At 45.5% G+C, this 23264-nt stretch overlaps 1 protein-coding gene across 1 annotated transcript in view; it reads left to right on the forward strand.

The window, feature by feature from the left end:
• The window catches only part of rptor (regulatory associated protein of MTOR, complex 1), a 124248-nt gene that overhangs the window by 30729 nt on the left and 70255 nt on the right, over positions 1 to 23264 (forward strand). Inside the window, exons 5-6 of the mRNA XM_060047408.1 lie at positions 15680 to 15838; positions 18126 to 18272. Coding sequence (XP_059903391.1) covers positions 15680 to 15838; positions 18126 to 18272 — 306 coding nt within the window. The remainder of the gene's footprint in view (positions 1 to 15679; positions 15839 to 18125; positions 18273 to 23264) is intronic.

Consider the following 23264-nt stretch of genomic DNA (forward strand, 5'->3'; position numbering starts at 1 on the left):
ACAATCTCCTAACAAATGAGCAAATTATTTATATTGTACTCTTTTCTTAAAAGATTTATCTCGAAGCCGACACGCTAATGCTAGATCGGGGACGTCGGAAATAAAAAACAACTTTATTTTTATATAGCGCTTTTAAAGGACTAAGTGGTTTCCGGACAGCATGGAACAATGCAGTGTAAAAACCAACGTCTTAATTAGGCGCTACGCTATATTATCACTCGACGGGCTAAACCCTTGAACAAATTACCCAATCGCTTGCTTAGATTGGATGCCCGTCAGTCCATTAGTCTGTCTGTGGGTCAGGCTGCCAGAATAAAGACAGGATCTCCATTGATTTCTTTAAGGCAGTGGACCAGGCGAACCACAAGGCTTCTATACCTGGTGTAGAATTCATCCTTCATCTTGGCTACCCCCCGTTGAAGGGCGAATTCTATAATCTTTGTCTACAAAATCGTTCATTCATCTCCGCTTATCCGAATCAATACTTCTCAGTGCCAAAAGTTATTTTTGTCTCCAGTTTGATGACGTGTACCCATAACAAACCACTGAGACCGGTGGTTATACTGTTTGAATGTTGTCCGTATCTTTTAAAGCTAGAACTAAAAAACTGTCAACCGTTTCTCCTCCATTAAAGCGTTGACCTTTTATGAAAGTCACTGGGTTATATGCTCAGAATGCTAGACTGAATTATCGAGGTGTTTCTTTGATAAGTATGTATTGTATTTATTATTATTTAAATGGCCCCTCCTTCGTACCTGAGAAGGTGTGTGGGGACTGCGGTCCATCAACTCGCTCAGTGAACCCAAACAAGATGATTCTTTCTCCTAAATGCTTTTAGCCACCCATGTCCGCTTCCCTCTCTAGACATCCCATGAATCCAATCCAATAAAAGCCATCTGCAGCTTCCTGCTGAATCCCATTACCTTGAATGCAATATGGATGAACCTTTCCTTAGACTCTCCTCAATGGAACGAGATGGTCATAGCTTCGAGGATTCTCCTCTCCTCAATCTATAAAGGCTTTCGGGTCCTTGGGAGATGTATGGAGCTATTTTTGAACAACAGATGTGTTTTTTGCAGGCCTGTTCAGGCGGGGAACATGTTCCCAGTGTGTGTTAGCCATGTGATTTTAGGCTGAAGGATGGAGAACTGGTAGGCGGGTAGCCGAGTGCTCTGATTCTGCATCTGTAGAGCCTAAAGGGAACCCTTACACACAACTGCCAGCAACAGTAAACACAGTGTGACCCACAAAGACAAACCTGGTAGACGGCGACGAGAGCCATTGTTGCACTTTACCCTCTGCATGATTCACTGTGAAAACGAATTAGCATTTAATGGCAGTGGGGTGGGGACGCACGCACACGCACACACCTACACGAGCACACACAAACCCACAATGTCCTGCATATATTCATAGGTTATTTATATATAGGTCAGTGGATATAAGCCATTGATCGGGTTATAAATATTTCTACTGGGGCCCCTCGGGCCAGCGTCTGGTGGACTCACTGAGTTATCATACAAAACCAATGCCATCGATTCGGATTAGGAAATGACCCTTTCCCCCCGCCTCCTGTATTCCTCCACTCTGGCAGTAATGTGAGACGCTGCAAGGCTTCATGTCAACATAGTGGTCTTGGAGAACATGTGTCCCAGTGCATATGTGGATGTTGTCGTTTTTTTTTTTTTTTTTAACTGTACGCCCAACCCCCCGAAAGACCCCTGTGTACTGGTGAGACACGTGTTTAAACCAGTATAGCCGTGTGTGTGTGTGTGTGTGTGTGTTCCTTAGAATACACCATCTAAAAATACCACGGAAACCCAAGCCAAAACTTGTTTGCTCTATTTTACCCTCTTCTGCGCTCGGCAATCAATACTTCCACCGAGGAAAACAACCCAGATGCAGCTCATCATATCATCTTCCAGGGCGCATGTTTGGCTGTTCTGACCTTTTCCTCCGTCCAAGTCTCTGTTCACGTAGCCCAGTACGCTGTGTGTGTGTGTGTGTGTGTGTGTGTGTGTGTGTGTGTGTGTGTGTGTGTGTGTGTGTGTGTGTGTGTGTGTGTGTGTGTGTGTGTGTGTGTGTGTGTGTGTGTGTGTGTGTGTGTACTAAACAGACATTCATACGCTGAGCTCTGTCATATTCAACCTTGTGCACATGCTGCAGTCTGTCTTTAACAAGGGCTCTTTTGGCTGTCGGGAGGAGCTCCGAAGGTTGCTAGTTCGCTCCCCAGCTCCTCCTAGCTGAGGGGTCGAGTTGTCCCGGTTCAAGACTCCTCAACCTGACTGCTCCTGACGAGCTGGCTGTCGCTGAGTGTTGTTGACACCGCCGTCGGTGTGTGAATGAATGTGTGTATGAATCATTAGTTTGTAAGGACAAAAGCGTCTTTAGAATACATACATCTGAGGACGTTCACTCGTTAGACATTTTCCTGTCACCGTGAGTGCTGAACAGGCCACCAGTGGCCCTTCCGTTCTCCACTCGCTCTCCTGTGTGCGATTCTCTCCGGGTTGCTGTGGGACGCGGCACGGAAGCCGATTAAGGGGAAGGGAAGCACCTTAATAGGTAACTAATGGAGCTGCGCCGCCACGGCTTCTGAACACACTTATGCATTTATTTTTGACTCCTAACTAAACAAACAAGGTTTATTGGTTTTAATTTTTCATTTGAGATTCATTTATTTTGCAAATGTTTTTGTAGTTTTTCTCCGCCAGGACAAACACTTATGCGTTTGTGGAAGTGTTCAAAGTCGTCTAATTCTTCTTTGAAATGTTGCCTATACTCACTGATGAGTGAGTTGTTATCAGGATAACCGCCATGCTGTTTGTGAAAACGATCGCAGTATCACGCCGCCCGTGTTCATTTTGGCGCAAGTTCACGTGCACACTCATGTTCACGTGCACACTCATGTTTGCGTGCACAACCATATTTGCATGCACAACCATGTTCGCGTGCACGCAAACGTTGGCGTTCATGCAAATGTTTGCCTGCACACACATGTTTGCCTGCACAACCATGTTAACGTGCACAATGCATGTTCACCAGCACACACATGTTCAAGGGCACTTGTGAATGGGAGCTCAGCCCTTGAACAGCCTCTTGACAGTCAGGTTTAATTAGACCAGAGCTTTAGAGGTCTACTGGTCCCTGCGCTATCATACACATACACGTACACACACATACACACGCGTCCACGTGCACACACGTACAGACACGTACGTAGACACACGTACACACACACTCGCACAGACACACACACACACACACACACTTACAAAGACACACAAACACACACACACACACGTACAAACACACACACACACACACACACACACACGTACACACACAAGGGAGCTTCTCAGAAATTACCTGGAATAACAGAGCATCGTTTACCAATGACTGGAAGCGTAAACAAATTGAGATGCTAAATATTCCAAACATCCGGCTGACGATAATGAGGCCAGGAAGTGATGCCTCTGCCTGAGATCACAGGACAGGAAGAGGTCATTGATTGTTATGGTTTTTTTCCCACTCTCCTCTGTCGTCTCCATTCAACGTCTCATGTTACTAAAACACCAGACGACTCCGCCCAGCGTGCTAAGTAGGAAAGGCAGCGATAGGTGTGCACTAAACATGCACTGTAACAAAATAAGACGCCGGGGAAGGAATACTGTAGTGGGTGTATTCAAATGGGGTCCATTTCTGTTTTAGACGTCTATTATATCAAACAGTTCTATTTGCCTTATGGCCAAAAGTTATGTGGCCACGGAGTAGGGCCGAGCCTGCTGATTCATTAGTGGCAGAGAGACTTGGATACAGACCGGTAGCTGGATGGATAGACTTTAATGGCTGCACCACTATGCCTCACCGTGCCACTAATGCCGTGTTCCCTCAGGTAATATATCAGCTGCTTGCGCCATATTCACTTCCCCGACTCGCCTGCTTGGAACAAGGGGAGTTATGGTTGGCCCTGATACCGACTGAACTCTAGTATTTGCTGAACACTGAACAGTGTATTGGATGAAATAGTATGTTTCAACTCCAATTGTTGGTGAGGGATATTAAGGCACTGTGGTACACCTTGTTTGGTCCTGTACTTTCCCCTTTACTGTTCTTGTTTGGACTGGTTTATAGGAACTAATTGGTCAATAGGGGAGTGATTAACCAGAGGTGGTAAGGAAGGACCCTGATCATGGCTCGGTGTGAATCACGAAAGCAATCGTTGTTTTTGCTAAGCGTCTCGTAAAGGCCGTCTCTTCCCGAGCCGTTACCCTCGTCATCTTCCCAGAACCCAGACCTCACGACAGAGCAATGACTTTCTTATTTCTGCACTTCTCTTGGTGCTATTGACGTCACATCCATGTCATCCACAACCTCTGCTGTGAGTGTCTGCATGTCTGCTCCTGTGTGCGTCACTGAGTGCTCCATACGATGCAATTCCGTGTAACAAGTTGGCATTATAATCTGCCACAGAATCGGTAATGGCCTTTTCAAATTCTCCTGATGGAAATCATTTCGCGCCGAGGTTAAGTAGTCGTGGCCTTGGCGTTGCATTCTCTCCCGAGTCCCAACGAGAATGTCGCCCGGGTTTTGCGAGTTTGCGTGCGCGGCGGTCATCCTGTGCAGGAAGTGGTCGCGACAGGGTCATGGTAATTTCACGTCCCAATGAGGAGCATGTGAGGGTGGTGGAGCATGTGAGGGCGGTGGAGCCTGCGTGTCTTTGTGTAAAGATGGACGGGTTGTGTTGGAGACAGATGACCTTTTGTTGCTCGGGAGAGGCACGTTTCTATGCTTCAGGCTTTTATTTTGAAATAGTCTTAGTACTCTGAGGACGACCCATGGGATTTGTGATGAATACTATCTGTTGATGTATTCTTGTAACAACGACCCGCTCAGTCTCGGTGGCGCAACCACAAAAACAAACCTGATTTGTTTGTTTTTTTCCATCAATGACGAAATTCCCTACGCCGTTATCTCCTTGTTTTGGTCTAACATGCCTGACTTCCCGGTTACCGCAGTCTTCTGTGTATCACCAGTCAAAGGCTTATTTGAACGCTGTATTTGAACATGGGGGGCTGGATGCCCCCATGGGACGGCCGTGCTGTAGCTCTCACTGCTGTCAAGATGAACACTTGCAGCACCCTATAGAACTATAGTACGTTTCTTTCTGAGATGCCAATTTTGTTCACGTGTCTCCCAGTCTGTCATACAGAGGTGCGTTGGACTCTGCATAGCCTCCCTCCTTACCCCCCCCTCCACCCCTTCTCCATTGCTCTCCTAAAAACTCACCTCTTACGCATTTATTGTACTTTTGTACGTCCTGACGCTTAATATACACACTTGTGTGTTGCAAGTCCTTGCACTTAATAATAGTAAATTGCATAGTGTAGCATCTTATCGTAGCAATTTTTGTTGTATACGGGGAATGGGTTTACCTAACAATTGTAAGCACTTCGCGCTTAGTTCTATGAACATCCTTACTGTTCCAACAGCGATATATCTTCAAATGGAAGTCGCTTTGAATAGAAGCGTCTGCTAAATGCCCTTAAATCGAATGTAAAATGTAAATGGTTGAGCCCATATTCTGTCTTAACTTTCTGTACAGGTAGTCACAATGAGGAAACACAATATGTGATCAATATGCATGGTCACAAAGTCAAAATAGGAATTGAATGTGCGATAGTGTTTTGTGAAAGTTATGATTGGAATGTATTTCAAGACGATGTTTGAATCATTAATAGATTACAGGAAATAAAAAAAGTGACTGCTTAAATAAATTATGAAATCAATAAACGTGAATGAGAACATGAATTAAAGATGGATTATAATTAGAGCTGTCAGTTAAACGCGTTATTAACGGCGTTAACGCAAACCAAAAGTATTTTATTAAAAAATATATATATATATTTTTTTTTTTCTTTGGCTCAAAACAAAAGCAGTAGCCTGACTGCTATGTTCAAATGACATTTGTTCAAAGCAGTCGTTTAATTGCACTATAGGCTCTTTTTTTGTATCGTCCTGTTTTGATCAGTATGTGCCAATGTTGTTATCAATAAAAAATCATTTGCACAAGGCAAGCCGATGCACTAAAATGAGAAGAATTATGGGACAAAAAAATCAAGGGATATTTAGCATAGAAAAAGAATTTGCGATTAATCGTGAGTTAACTATGACATTAATGCGATTAATCACGATTAAATATTTTAATCGCTTGACAGCTCTAATTATAATTTATAATGTATGTCTTAGTCCTCTGCAAATTCCACTGGTTATTTTGGTATTCATAATCAATAATTCATCCAGTTCTTAATGAATACCTTTTACATTTTGTTGTTGAGATTGATGTCATAATCTAAATAAAGAATTGATTTAAAGTTACCAAATATTTGTCTTTTACATTCTAATACAGGGGTTCTCAAAGTTTTCAATTAGGAACCCAAAATTTGACTAAGGGCTGGCAAAGGAAAAAAATGTAGGCGGTAAACGCTGTCAGCATCCCAGTGGTGACAAAAACATTGCACCGTGGACTAGAGTTTAGATTTTCTGCCCGCACCCGAGCCCGAACCGAACCGACCCGACCCGCGGGCCGGGTCGGTCCAATATTTCCCGCCACTATCCTCGGGTCGGATCGGACCGGGCGTGATCAAGCTTTTTTTTTATTTATTTTTTATCACTATTAGCTTAATTGGTACGGGCAAAATTGTCTATTAATCAGACGAAATATTCTATATAGGTAGATAATATTCTTAATGTATACAAAGTTGCAGAAGTCAGACTACGAAATTGCAAAAGGCAATGTGTCATGCGCAGTTTTCCTCCACTGGCAAGCGTAACACCGAGCCTTGTAAGTCTCTTCATTTGGATGTACGCTACGATCCAATTACGAATAAACACACATTTAGGCTACACGTGTTGTCCTTGTTGCATTGTTCATCTGGATAATTGTTAACCAATTTCTGTGATTCACTTCAAGCAACTCAAAATTGTTGTTGACAGCATCAGCTATAACCGCCCACATATTAAGAAATGGTCGGGTTTAAATCGGTCGCGGGCTCATCATTACAGTTAATGTACCGGGCCGGGCCGGGCTCCAATGAGCACGGGCTCGGATAGGGTCGGGTTTGATTTTTCGGCCCGATCTAAGCTCTACCGTGGACCTCTGGGAGTGAGGTCAAGTGAGGTCTAAATCACAAAACTGAGGTTCATCCTTTCAAAGTAATGTACAGTCGGATTAAACTAACAAATAACAGGATTTAATTGAAAGCTACAAAGAGTCGACTTCTCTTTATATTTATTTATTATTGTTTAAATTAATATTGAGATAATAATAAAAAAAAAAATCCGGCAATGATGGAAAAGTATAACAAAATGGGGAACGACTTCACGTGACAAATGAAGAAAGGGGGAACAGAAATTGTTTGCTTTGCATAAGTGCGCCATAAGCTAAATCACCATTTTGTTCCCTTATTAAGCAATAGATAGTAACTTAACTGATTCTAATTTATTTAATTAAATGGAGGGCACTCTGGGCTAGATGTCGGGCTGACAACCTGCCTGGAGTTTTGGTTTGGATTGTGGAGATTCACCATGCTCTCAATCATGGTGCGGTTCAATATGGCTCATTCTTTCTAGACAGATATGCCCTGAGTACAAACACAGCCTATGAATTTGCAGGGTGCTTTTATCATGGTAGTGAACATTGCTACAACACGGGCCATCAATGGTGATTCTAAACGGGGGCCAACAGGGGCCAGTGCCCCTTTAGACATGTCCCTGGCCCCCCCTGTGGCCCCCCCCCGTGATGAACAAATAAGATAACTATGATTTTACTGATTTTACGGAACTAATTTGACGCAACGTTCTACACGGGTAACTTAGAACGGCTAACCCAAACACTGTGCTGCTGCTTCTCGGTGAATGAGAGCTCAGCGACTACTCTTGGAGAAAGAGCCACGATTTCTCCTGTTGCAAGTGTCGAAGCTAAGTAAAACCATTTAATTTCTTAAGTGACTTGCTGTTCTTATAGCAGCTGTCATGAAATTAGGAAAGAACAGTAGAACAGGGAAGTTTCCTTTGCACTCTTTAGACTGTGCAAGATTGCTGTAACCCTTCCTGTAAGCTCAGCCTCTTGGGAACACAGTTTCTACACACTGTAACTGATAAAATAAATAGGAAATGGCACATTGTTTTGCACTTCGTTGTCACCCTGGAGTACAAAACAAATGTTTGTAAGATTTTGATGATTTAGTATCCCCATGACGAGGGGTTCTTAAAGTTTTGATAGCTGAGGGCCAATTTAGGAACCCAAAATTTGACTGAGGGCCGGAAAAGGAAAAAAATGTAGGCGGGAAACGCCGTCAGCATCCCAGTGGTGAAAAAAAACATTGCACCGTAGACCTCTGGGAGTGAGGTCAAGTGAGGTCTAAATCACAAAACTGAGGTTCATCCTTTCAAAGTAATGTACAGTCGGATTAAAACTAACAAATAATAGGATTTAATTGAAAGCTACAGAGAGTCGACTCTGTTTTTTTAGTTTTTTTTTTAACTTACATCTGTATGTCATTGCGGGCCGCCAGGAATGTTTCTGCGGGCCACCATTGGCCCGCGGGCCGCACTTTGAGAACCAATGTTCTAATATAACTATGAACAGGTTTTTACAACTCAATATGTGTATTTATATTTAGATGCTCTCTTCAAACCGGTTCAAAAACACATCAATTGACATTCGGTCAATTTCTACACACCTTTCTGGCTTCATAGTTGTCTAAACATGACATTTCCCCTTTTCGGTTGACCTTTCAAAAGCAGACGGCCAGGGGGAGGTTTTAATCCTACATATGCTTTTACTGACATTTCATCACTGGGGATCATTCATCATTGTTCAAATCAGGGATGACATAAATCACCTGAAGTAGATTCATCTGGTGAACCTCTGCTTTTCCCCCAAAGTACTCCTGACCCGTAAGGGCTCGGATGTGTAGTGGACACAGAACCTTATCGATACATATATCAATATAATGCCGTCCGCTCTTGGTTTTTAAACTTTAAATGTTGGGAGCCTTTACTTCAGGTTTTTTAAGGATTTGATGTAGATGTTGTAGGACATCCGCCTTCTAGTCAATCGCTTGGTAGCCCGCTCTGGACCAATGACTCGATCAGAGACGAGCTCCAAGTAAATCCAGCATTTTACACACTTCCCATACGATTCCATTCAGGGCATTTAGCAGACGATTTTATCCAAAGAGACTTTCAATACCTACATTTGTCAGAAGGAGAATCAATATAAAGCTGTCGGTACAGTAAGGATGTTAATCTACTGTCGATCGAGCTCTACCAAATGAATGTCCGCCACCATGGTTCTGCTTTTGGCCTTAAAGACCAGACGATACTGTGACAGGCATGGAGATGCTGCCAGCTTCCTCCTCCTCCCCCTGCTTCGGGCCTCCTGCGTTGTTTCCTGGGCTGTGTAGTAGCCTGCAGGTATTCCCCATACGCCTCTCTCCAGTGGTGTCCCGGATGCACATAGTATGTGAAAAAGGTCACGTTGTCTGAGCCTGACATCTTGATGAATGGTAACAGGCAGCGTATAGCGCAGTGCCATAAAGAGCTTGTTTTCCCCTGGTATTGAAGCCTGATGGATATAATGGGAGGGATAAAGTGGAAGTGCTGTAGAGCAGGTAATTGTTCCTTTTTTATCTGCGTGCAAGGAGTGCTACAGCTCCCCCTTCAGGCCAAGGTGGGCGTAACGCCGGAGCTGTGTTTGAACGCAGCCCTGTCCTGTCTTCTCCTTTCACCACCTTCGATGATTCAATCACTCGTCTGACAATTACAGGATCTACGGCGGTGTTACCATGGTCTCACAAGCTCTTAGTGTCTTTATCCTTTCCCTTTTTCTTCTTCCTTTCACGTAATTCACACACACACACACACACACACACACACACACACACACACACACACACACACACACACACACACACACACACACACACACACACACACACTACTTTCCCAATACCGTGTACTATATAGTGTAATATACTCAGATTTCAGCCTTCTCTAACTCAATCACTGTCGCTCTCTCACCATCACTCACTCCCCACGATACCCTCCTGTCCTGAGGTAGCTCTCCGACAAGTGGCGGGCCCCTGGCGTGATGCTAAGACGCCCCGGCTGATTACTCAATAATTTAATCAGTCAGGAGCTACGGGGCCAGACCTCGGAGGCTAGCCCCAGTAGCGGGGCACAGTCCTCTGTGGTTTGCCTGTCGTGGCATTTTCTCTTAACAGATTTTGCGTCTTAAGACAGATGAGATATTTAGATGCAAAAAGCACACAATACTTGCAGGCAATTGGTGGTCATATATATTTGTAATAAAAGTACAAACAAAGATACATCCCAACATGCGTCAACAAACAACATAACAGGCATACATTACAATGATCTGAGGCCTCAGATGGGAGTTCGCCCTGCGTCTCACTTCATTCTCTAAAGCAGAGCTCTTCAACAGGGGGTCCGCGACCCCTAGGGGGTCCGCGGAGGTACTGCAGGGGGGTCGCGAAAGCTTTTGTTGTTAAGACATTTTTTTTATATTCCCCCCCGCAATTGTTTCCACAAACTACAGATTAACATGAATCCAACACATTAGCCGCGTTTACATGGACACTTTTAATCCGATGGAGAGAGCTTTTCTCTGCCTGCTCCTTCAATTAAGAAGGATAGTTTAATATGAAACATAATTTTATACAATATATAAGTAGGGGGTCCCCGCTCCATCTCTCCGTCAGTTTGGGGGTCCTTGGCCGGGAAAACGTTGAAGACCCCTGCTCTAAAGGTTTGCAAGGAGAAGTCCGCTGAGTGGCTAAAGTCAGGAGTTCTTATCCACTTAGATCGGATCCTTGAGGGCAGCTGGCCCCCAATAAACCAATAGCCTTTTTTAACCAGATGTTAATCTATCGATTGAAGTTCCTTAAGAGTCGTAGAAGGTGGTTCAGGCTGTTCCTTATCACCTTTTGCTTCTCTGCGCTCCCCGGGGGGTCAAGAAAACAGGTCCAAACCAAACTACAGACAACACGGGAACGGAATGTGAAACCAGATTACATCACATGAAACACAAAGATTTACATTTTAGACGACCCTGCAGAATAGCAGGGTGGCAAGACCGTACACGGAAGAGTATACAAAACCAAGGTTCATTAAGAAAAACGTAACATGGGGATTTTCCATCACAAGCCCCAGTAGAGAGGGCCCCGACCTCTGTGGTTTGCCCCAGTAGAGAGGCCCCCGACCTCTGTGGTTAGCCCCAGTAGAGAGGCCCCCGACCTCTGTGGTTAGCCCCAGTAGAGAGGGCCCAGTCCTCTGGGGTTAGCCCCAGTAGAGAGGGCCCTGACCTCTGTGGTTAGCCCCAGTAGAGAGGGCCCTGACCTCTGTGGTTAGCCCCAGTAGAGAGGGCCCTGACCTCTGTGGTTAGCCCCAGTAGAGAGGGCCCAGTCCTCTGGGGTTGGTCCCAGTAGAGAGGGCCCAGTCCTCTGGGGTTGGTCCCAGTAGAGAGGGCCCAGTCCTCTGGGGTTGGTCCCAGTAGAGAGGGCCCAGTCCTCTGGGGTTGGTCCCAGTAGAGAGGGCCCAGTCCTCTGGGGTTGGTCCCAGTAGAGAGGGCCCAGTCCTCTGGGGTTGGTCCCAGTAGAGAGGGCCCAGTCCTCTGGGGTTGGTCCCAGTAAAGAGGGCCCAGTCCTCTGGGGTTGGTCCCAGTAGAGAGGGCCCAGTCCTCTGGGGTTGGTCCCAGTAGCGGGGCCCAGTCCTCTGGGGTTAGCCCCGGTAGAGAGAGACCGGGCCTGCGTGCAGAGAGATCACCTGGATGTGTCGGAGTTCTCGCTAGGAGCTGCTGTGTGTGTGTGTGTGTGTGTCAAAGGCTAGCGGAGGCTAACTATTGCATCCACATTTTGTTTAAAGAGCCCATGCCATTAAAATCACATTTTTCCTATTGTTTGTTAAATAACATAGGTCTGAATAAGTTTGTGAGCTGTGGTAAGTTTGAAATCTATGCAGTTTGTCTGCTGAATGCAATAGGCAATGAAAGGAAAAAGGCAGAAGAAATGAGCCGATCTGGATAAGGTGACACTGTGACGTAGCGTTGTCAAATTATTATTCATGGCCCTGCCCACTTGGTTGGTTCGTAACCACCCACAAGAATTCTGAAGGAGTCGTGATTGTTCTGAAGGAGTCGTGATTGAGCTAGTGCTAAATGCTAATACGTGTATGGTAGTTGCTTAGTTCGTAGTAACAGGCTAGTTACAGAATTTTGAATGCAATGGCAGAACGACATCGAAGTACATGAACTGTGACATGCTGCCTGCCGCCGGTTGCCGCGAGGCACCACCGCCGCGAAGCACCACCGCCCGGCAGCGGGCAGCCGGGCGGTGGTGCCTCGCGCCGGCAGCAGGCAGCAGGCAGCGCGCGGTTCTGTCTACTACAGATTGATGTGGAAGTGGAAGAACCAGAGACGTCGGAGAACCCGACGAAGTCCTTTGTGATTCATTATATCGTCTGGACGTGCACACAGCTTTTGGCCGTGATAATATGTATTATTTGATATAGATATCTATGTATTATATGATATTATTTAGATATAGAGCTCCAGGACTGTAACGCAAGTGTTGTACACTTCCTTGTTATTTGGATAACCATTCTGCTGTTGGTGTGATGGCGCATAACACGTCGGACTCTCGTCTCTGGTATTTCTACAACGAGACTCGTAGTGGGGGTTATCTCAGCCATGGTTGAGAATGAATTGGGGGAAAGGAACTTTGGCTTTGACTCCCTGAAGTAGGCATGAACCACGACATGGAGGAGAAAGGGATTGTTGACCGCGGTCGTCTCCCGCCGGAGCCTCGCTGCCGATGGACCACCGCCTCGGCTTCAGGAGGCGGTGATTAGCGCTGACCGCTGCCGAGGCGGCGGGAAGCAGGGCTCAAGCGGGATACATTCGCGGCCAACAATCCCCTTCTCTTCCACATCTGAAGAAGACGCGGTCGTTTGAGATTCATCATAGCCTATCGTCTGGAGGCTCACACAGCTTTTGGCCGTGATAATATATATTATATATTATATGATATAGATATCTATGTATAATATGGGTTTCTAAGAGCCATTGCGATACATCCACCGTAAACAGAGCGCATGGTACCGTGGCTACAAGCTGCTCAGGGCCAGGTGATAATATATATTATATATTATATGATATAGATATCTATGTATAATATGGGTTTCTAAGAGCCATTGTGATACATCCACCGCATGGTACCGTGGCTACAAGCTGCTCAGGGCCAGGTGATAAGATATATTATATATTATATTATATAGATATCTATGTATAATATGGGTTTCTACGAGCCATTGCGATACATCCACCATAAACAGAGCGCATGGTACTGTGGCTACAAGCTGCTCAGGGCCACACCCCCACCCCCCTCCTTGACCTGCCTTGACACGCCCACCGTAACCAGAGCGCATGGTACTGTGGCTACAAGCTGCTCAGGGCCACACCCCCACCCCCCTCCTTGACCTGCCTTGACACGCCCACCGAAACAGCGCGTTTGGGGGAAGCTCAATGTGCGACTGGTTCGGAGTGGCTGTAACTCTGCACCACGGCTGAATTTCGGGGAAGTCTTTGAATACTGTGTTTGTGGCCCACTAATACCTATATTAAAGCATCCATAAAATAGCATGGCATGGGATCTTTAATAGAAATGTCAAGAAGCACAGACCTCTACACTTATTCCCATTCAATCTTTCAAAGAGTAATTTGCAATCTTTTTTTAATGGCTCCTGTCCATTGTAGAAAGATAGTGCAACAAGTATTTACCAGAACTGTACTTCTATTTTTCTGCATATATTAAACAACTGACCCAAATCGTTCACGTAGTACAATCAGTCCTATTACTTCAGCGTTTGTTTCTGGAGTGAAAATTAAACGCGGGGATGCTTTTGATTGAAGTCGAGCAAAGTGACTGAGTCAGGCCTCTGAGGCAGTGGACAGGAGGGAGCCGGGTTATGTAACGTGAATGTGCCCTGGTGAGTGTGATAGTGACTCACACGCATCACACGGGGGTCCTTTTTGGATTGCATAACTATCGGATGGCCAATAAACAAGCTGACTATACGACGGCCAACATGATGCAACTGCCAACAACTCGGGGAATAAGATGGACGGGGGCCGTGCGTGGGCTTCACTGGGGTCCCCCGTTGTTTACATGAAGTTTTGGTGTAGTAATGTCGTACCGAGTTTATACACCTTGATAATACTACTTGGTAATACGTTTCTGTAAAGTTTCCTTACTCATTTAAAGTAACACGAATGTCTAGTGCTCTGCTTTTCAAATGGTTACATACATTAAACGTCCAATACAATACACACACAAACTACATTTACGTTTACATTTAGGGCATTTGGCCCTTATGTAAAGCGAATTTAGCCCTTTTACCGAAGCGATTTACAATAAGTACATTTGTCAGAAGAAAGAAACAATATATCTATCAACTAAAGGGTTTCGTTTCAAAACTCGCATAGTGTTACCATCACAGCTTCCACATTGGTAGTGTGTGTAGTTGCTAACACACCGAGGTCTGTTGGATAAACTGCATCTGTCGCTCGTTCGAGCAACATCAACCGTGTGCCTGTGTTTTCTAAACATTTGCTGTTTTTGCTAGTGTACCTAATTTGGCGTCTCGAATAAAAAATGATTTACACCAGGGCTTGTGCTTCGAGAGCCGTAAATGAATCATCTCAGAGCAGCAGTTCTCTCCCTCCTTCTCTGCGCTTCATGCCTCGGTTTCCCGCCCGGGTTCAGACGGTCTCATGCATATTCAGCAGCGGCGGGGATGAAATGCATTACTGTTGCTGCGTGAAAAGATTAGACGTTGAACAAGTGGCAGTGATCTGTTGTGGCCCTGATGTTTATACAGCCGAGGAAAGAAAAGGGGTGAAGTTAACAACCCCTTGGGTTGTTCTATATTGCTTGTTCAACCGTCTTCTAATACTTGAAGAAGAGCGCGTTTGCACACACTGGGACGGCATGTGGCTCAGGAGGTAGAGCGGGGTGACTGGTAACCGGGAGGTTGCTGGTTCGATCCCCGGAGGGTTGAGGTGTCCCTGAGCAACACACCTCAACCCTAACTGCTCTCGACGAGCTGGCTGTCTCCTTGCATGGTTGACTGTGTGTGAATGTGTGTATGAATGGGTGAATGTTAGACAGTATTGTAAAGCGCTTTGAGGAGCCACTGGTTAGAGAAGCGCTGTATAAATGTGGTTCATCTACCATTCTTTTTTTTTAAAACAGTCAATCCATAACTTTAAGGTTGCGTAACCGCACAGACATACATTAGGACGCCCAGACGGGTCTCCACCGTGCACGCACACGCACGCACACACACACACACACACACACGCTCACACTCACACAAAGCCACACGCACACAAACAGCAACAAACAGCCACACGCACAAAAACAGCCACACAAAAACACAAACAGCCACACGCACACAAAGACAGCCACACGCACACAAAAACAGCCACACACACACACAAAGACAGCCACACCCACTCCCCCTTGGCATCTCACCCCGCCTCCCCCACGGTGTCTCACCCAGTCCCCCTCCTTGTCTCCCCCCCCCCCCCCCCCAGGCGCGCTACAAACAGAGCCTGGACCCCACGGTGGACGAGGTGAAGAAGCTGTGCACGTCGCTGCGGCGCAACGCCAAGGAGGAGCGCGTCCTGTTCCACTACAACGGTCACGGGGTCCCGCGGCCCACCGTCAACGGGGAGATCTGGGTCTTCAACAAGGTGACGCAAACACGTGCACACACGCATGTATATACGTCTGACTCTGACTCACACACACACACACACTCTACACACACACACACTCTACATACACACACACACACTCTACACACACACACACACTCTACATACACACACACACACACTCGACACACACACACACACTCACACTCGACTCAAGCACACATTCAACTCCCCACACACGCACACACACTCAACACACTCACACACTCGACTCACACACACTTGACCCCCACACACACACACAACCTCGACTCTCTCACACACACACTCGACACACACACAAAACACACTCTCTCTCTCTGTCTCTCTGTCTCGATCTCTCTCTCTCGACTCACACACACACTCGACTCACAAATACACACACACTCGACTGGGGTAAGTAGGTATTGCACTCAATCTTTAATCATTACAAGATATGCTGCGGTGTACAGCACGGCTGAACAGTAACGGATGACAACATGTTCATCACGAGACCTGAGTGGTGATTTAGGTCTGATGTAGTCTCACCAATCGGATTTTAGTTTAACAACCTCAAATCTGATACCTGACGAGATCAAACCCGGGCGAACAGGGGTTTCTCTCCCTTTTTGCTTCATATTTGGATCTATAAGAGGTTAATGTGCACGATTCAGCGAACTCGGTCAGCACTATTAAACTGTAAGAACGTTTATGTAAAGGTTTCAATTCACCATGGTATCGACTGGCCACTGAAGAAAGAGAAACTTCTGAAAGCTTCCTCCACTTGCGCGAATGAACTTCTATTCCGTAGAATATCTCCGTCACCAAACAGAAAGCCAGGTGCCGCTCCGCCCCTTTCTGTCCCCCCCCCCCCCCCCCCTAACATAGGACTGCTGGGTCCAAGATTAGATCAGTGATAGAGGGGAGAGGGAGGCAGCCTTAACACTTGATGCAAGTGATGATCAGAACTGTGTGTGGCCTGCCAAAACAGGGATGGCACGTAGTCAATCTAAAACCTACTGTGTCACTAGAGAAGCCAGCAGTTCTACGTCAGACCTTACTTGATAGATAACATCTTTATTAATCCCCCAGAGGGGAAAACCCTTCGTGCATACAGTATATGTGCTCAAATGAGTCACAGAATCGCAATGGATGTTGTTAATGTCAGAGGGACGCTTTCGGGCATCGATCCAGCAGTGCACCGATGACTTCATTAGCTTTAATTGCATGTTAGACGTCGTGTTGAGTGTGCTTTTGGTTGGTGCATTTCAGTGAAATCCTCACATGTGTGTGTCTAGTTTAGTCTCCTAGATCGAGTTATTATTGGGCTGCGCTACGAGGCCCTGGGCTAACCCTCTTCAACATATGTGGTTTCTAGCTCATGAATGTTGGCTGGGTAATAGCGGCAGATTCCTCCCCGATATTAAAAAATGTGTCCATGCAAAACACCTTCCTACGGCGTGACAGGGACACTTGTGTGGGTTGATTCGGGGGGGGGGGGGGGGGGGGTTTACAAGTCCACCGCCTTTAAAATAACCGCCACGGTGACTGGGGGAGGCAAGCCGTTAAACGGGACGCAATTACTTTTTTGTGATTTCCATCCAATTGCACCAAAAAAAATAAACCTCACACTTTAATCCCACGTGTGCAGACATGCTCTGGTGGCCGCGCTTTCCCTTGATTACATGATGTGTATGAATCAGCAATTGTTACCGTTCGTACCCAAATGACGGCCCTGCAGGAAAACCACAGACAGTCCCAATCGCCCAAATAAATGTGCTGCATACCTCAGATCAAAACCCGCCCGGTATCGGATCAGGCAGGCGCCCCCTCACAACGATGATGCAACCCACACCCTCAGTGTTTCATTCTGAGCCTTTCTCCCGTTTTATCCCCCATATTGATGGGTCCTATAAAACGAGGCTGCTGCTGCTGGTGGTGGAGCTGCAGTGTGTTTAAGGAAGGCTGGGGGCTGGCCAGGGGTACCGGAGCGGCATTGTGTGGCAGGGTGTCGGCTGTAAAACCCGACCCGGCTCACTGCCTCACTGGGCTTTGAATAAAATGGAGAACCATCAGATACAGGCAGGGCTAACCCCTTTTCTGGTGCCCCCTCCTGCAGCCCCTGCTTTTAGTTTTTCTCTCTCCGTGTGTTGCTCTTTCAATGCCTTTCTCCCCTGCTATCTCCAGTCTGAGATGTGGTGCTTCATTCCTTTGGTTCTCTTCCTTCTTTTTGACACTTGACTATATATTATATATTTCTCCAAATGTCTTTCCTCATACGGCTCTGCTTCCTCCCCGACCGTAGAACTACACCCAGTACATCCCCCTCTCCATCTACGACCTGCAGACCTGGATGGGAAGCCCGTCCATCTTTGTGTACGACTGCTCCAACGCGGGCATCATCGTCAAGTCCTTCAAACAGTTCGCCCTGCAGAGGGAGCAGGAACTCGAGGTAACACACGCGCAAACACGCACGCATGCACACGTACAAACGTACGCACACACACACACGTGAACATGTACACACACACACGTGTACACGTACACACGCTTGTACACGTACATGCACACACACACACACACACACGTACATGCACACACACACACACACACACACACACACACACACGTGTACATGTACACAAACACAGACACACACACGTACACGTGTTGTGAGAGCAGGAAATGCGCGTGGTCACACATGCATTACCTAATGGCAATCATGTGAGTCTGATTGCACCCAAAAGCTGCACAAGCTGCACTCTGAGTACTAGGGCTGGCCCCAATGCATCATTTCAAGCTTCGGATATTCGTCAGGTTTCCAAACTAATCTATAATAATAGTCGATGGAGAAAAAATTGTCCATTCATAGTGCGCATCTTTCACTGCCTGTAAGATCAGCAGGCGGCAATCAATGCTGCATAATCGAGTTTATCAACTGATCGTTTTTTATCCTTTTCATTTCTAAAGCAGTTAAATTGGTTAAACAAATGCTATAATAATAACGCAAAGTAGCAAAACAACGACATCACGTCGTTGGCGTTCGGATCCACCGATCACCCCGACCTGGTTACGGCAGAGCTTCATCAAACTCTGCGTCATCACTGTGAACCAACGGTCCAAATGTAGTACATTAATAAATTATGTATTTAGCAGCCCCTCGAAGCTGCCTGCGATGTGGATTGCTCAAGACACGCTACTGTCGTTCATCTTAATGTTTCATAGCTAAAGTTTCAGCACGGATAATAAGCTGAAAGATAATAGCTGCAGGAAAGCAGGGGAGAGAAAGTGGAGCGAAATCTTCAGGAGGTAGAGAGGGATGAGTAAGTTGAGAAAATAAAAGAAATACACTAAAGTGATTGAGAGGTTGGAAACACTTTCTTGGCCGCAAGCAACTATGAAGATTGTGGATAAACTTGTGGGCTCCCACAGAGTAGGAGAAACCTTTTATAAATACTCTTTGGTCTCCCTTCTGAAAGCCGCGCCAGCGTCACATTTTGTCAGGGGTCAGAGTGCAGGAAGTAAGTGGAGGCTGTGGAAGAAACCTGGACTTCTATCAACTAATGAGGCGCTAACCCTTCAGTTCACTTCATGGTGTTTACAGTGGTACACTAGTCTCTTACTAGCCATCTATTTGCTTACTTAATGTTCAAATTCAATTTGCAACTTAAAATGAAACCTTTTTTTTCCTCCACAATACTTTTACGCAAAATAACAAAATCTGTGTGATGCTAACAAATATCTCCTTATCTTTCACCCTAATAGTGTGATATAAATTGGCTGATCATGTGTAGCATTTTAATCGCATAATATTTTAATTATATTATTACAGTACAGCATTAAGTCTTTAATCAATTCGCAGCACATAAAACCTGACATTTTCATTATTAATGCGAATATGATGACCAGGCAGTCCTTCATCATATATTCCCCTCAGCCGGAGCAGGCCAGGACATTCTAATAAGATCATAAAACCGGACGACTCCCGGGATGTGCTGCCCTAACGACCAGGTTTAAAACCATGTACTACCCTTCACCGCAGTATTATACAACCAACCAACAGAGCAGAACCAGAATCTTGGATAGAAACTGTACGCTCAATGTTGTTTTGAGACTTTCTCCTCAGGGATGAATGTGTATCCATCAATATCACCTGGGCATGTACGACGCACTTTTCTAAAATATTTGTACTAACCTTATTACTAATTTGATGTAACCTTTTGCATAAATACATGTACACACAGATGCTTGACTCAAAGCCAAGAAATTCATTATTTAAAGCAGTTGAGGTTGCAAGAAAATGTAGGCATTCAGTTGTCTCTAACGTCTCTAAGATGGAGTCCAGTAAACCGTAGTTTGCCGAATCGAAATGCAAGTAGACTTAACATCCGCCCACACTGGTGTCCCAGTGTTTACACACGAGCCCTCTCCTTTCCGCACTGCCTCACACAGGAAGTGTATAATGTGGGTGTAGTGTGCTGGTGCTGGTGGTGCTGGTGCTGGTGGTGGTGGTGGTGGTGGTGGTGGTGGGCGGGCACTGGGAGAGGAAGATGCCTGATTAAACATGCAGCAGGAAATCTATACGGGGAGTTCCCCGTGTCACGCCAACGCCTCCTCGCTTTGCGCTTCATTCACTTCACCCGTCTCCCCTGGCTCGCTCTCCCTCCCCGTCTCTCTCAGTACGCACACACAAACCCGGTGGGGGTCCAACAAAGGCCGCGGTCAGACGGTATAGACCACCGCACACACGACGGGTCAAGGGGCAGAACTATCAACTGGCCGTTAAAAACGTCTTGAACTGCATTGATCTCATCTTCGGGGGAGGGGAGAGAAGTACGGTAGAAGAAAAGCAAGGGTTTGAAATCAAAGTTATTTTCTCGCGCTTAAACTAGCGGCACACACGCATGGTGCATCTCGTCACGGCGGGGGGGAAGTCGGCGCTGCGTGTGGGCGTCTGGTCGGAGCGCTCCGATGTGTTACCGGACCAGCTGGTTCTGATAAATATCTCATTACTTCCTGTGCACGGTCAGCAAAGACAAAGCGCGTTATGACTTTGGTGGAGAGTGTGCATGCATGTTTGTGTGTGTGCATGTTTGTATGCATGCGTGTTTGTGTGTGTGCACGTTTGTAGACCTGCATGTGTTTGTGTGCATGTGTGTGTGCGCACGTTTGTAGACATGCATGTGTGTGTGTGTGTGTGTGTATGCATGTTTGTATGTATGCATGTTTGTATGCATGCATGTTTGTTATACATGCATGTGTATGTGTGTATGCACGTTTGTATACATGCATGTGTGTGTGTGTGTGCACGTTTGTTAGGGCCTGGTAAAGGTATTGATTCATCAATGCACTGCAATTTATTTGTGCTCGATTCAATTTCGATTCAGAATTTCTTTAGATCGATTATTTCCATTAAAAAAAGAAAAGGAAGAGAAGCATACATTGTAATCTAGAAACGAGTATGCCTAAATGTACATGCCCTTTTACATTTGTCCATGTTATGATTATTACTTTTATGCTGCAAGTTTAGCTCAGGAACAATACTATACAATGGTGCATTCCCTTTTTGCTAGATAAAGCACAATGAAATGGTTAATTCTAAATAATATTGAGGTATTTTTGTCATCTGCACGTATTATTAGAAGAAATTCGAAGCAATTGGATCAATATCGAATCAAGACCTAAAGAATCTAATCTAATTGAATTGTGAGGTACCTGGCCATACCCAGCCCTAACGTTTGTATACATGCATGTGTGTGTGTGCAACTTTGTGTGTGTGTTTCTGTGTGACCGTCTCTCTGTCAGACCATGTAAGTGTTTGGCGGAAATTCTTCGAACTGAATTTATAACGTAACAAAAAATATACTTGGAGTTTATCATAAAAAGGGGGAAAAAAAAAAAGTACAAAAGAAAGGCAGTCTCTGCAGAGAGGCCCCTCAATCCAACAAGCATAAAAAGGTTGACGCGCTGAAGTGAGCCCCTTTTAGCCATTAAAGTGCTGAGGATGTTTACGTATCCCGCCCCCCCAAGGCTGGTGGGCACGCGCGTTAATTATCCATAGTAACTCAGATCCCACCGTGTCTGAGTATCTGAAAGAGAGAATCAAGTCTTAAGGAAATTTCCATGACAAGTGTTTTTCTTTTTTGTCTGCATCGACTCGTGTGCCCAGGCATCTGTAACACGTTTGTCAGATTAGGCACATAAATTAGTTTCTGTTCCAAAAAGATAATTGTCAAAGAGACGTCGCGTCGTCGTTAAATTGTTGCCACGTCGCGGTTCAGGGGGAAGGCGAGGAAAGCTCCGCCGGTGTTTGTTGGTAATGTGTTGAATCACAATATGCTAATGAGGTAATTACAGTGTATGTTTGGCATTAATCAGCCTGGGTCTGCTCGCGTGTTTATCATCAGGATTATGGCCCTGCACAAAGACTTGGTCCTTTGCCCATTTTTCTCTGCGTGAATTTCTCTATTCGTTTCCATAATGTTCGTTGCCAGTCGGTACAGGATGCAGTTTTTAATCCTGGGCAGGATATGTATCCATCAAACCTCTATGACTTATTTTGTTGCTCTTGTATAGAATGTAAAGAACGAATACAAATTAAACCTGGTTATACCTGCAAGATGTATATAATCTTTGCATCACAACATCTGTCATATCTAGCTCCAGAAAAGGGGATGGAAAGGGGAAGGACATAATCTTGTTACAGCCAGTGACACAGCCACAGACACCAGCTTTTTAACTTTTTTCCATCAGAGAATTTGATTTATTGATTGCTCGCAGGATGTAAAGAGAATCTGAAAAAATGTGATAAGAAAAAGCTTCTAAAATATATTGACTACTCCATCTTTAACATGAGATTTCTCTATGCTGCTGTAGAGCCTGAGCAATAATCGTAGATCCCAGACTCTGAGAATTAAGATCCCTGTAGGACTAAAGTTAGCTCTGCATAATTGAGCGGGATAAGACCACATCTCATCTCAAAATATCAACAACCACAATTTGGTGTAAGCTGCTAGTGCTATGACGCACTAACTGTATGTTGTACGCCCTGGCACTTAAAAAAGTACTTCAGATCGTGTAACATCTCATCCTACTTTGTGGGGTTGACTGCAATGCGGTCTATTTCGTTTGGTTTTCGTTTCATAACTCTACAGTCAAAATATCAAACATTAAATAATAAGTGTTTAAAGGCACAGAACTACTGTTCTGAGAAGAGAACGCGGCGTGCCCATTGTTGCAGTCAGTCCTGGCACTTAAGAAAGTACTTGGCATCGTAGCATCACATCCTAGCTATCTTTGGTTTATACAGGGAATGGGTTAACCTAACAATTGTAAGAGCTTGGCATTTGAACATCCTTACTGAACCGACAGCGATACTGCAATACTACCTTATCTCATGTCCTGACCCTCGTGCAACCACGGTTAGCTAAAGCTCGGGGCACCC

This window comes from Gadus macrocephalus, chromosome 3, assembly GCF_031168955.1.
Source record: "Gadus macrocephalus chromosome 3, ASM3116895v1".
Classification (NCBI taxonomy): Eukaryota; Metazoa; Chordata; class Actinopteri; order Gadiformes; family Gadidae; genus Gadus; species Gadus macrocephalus.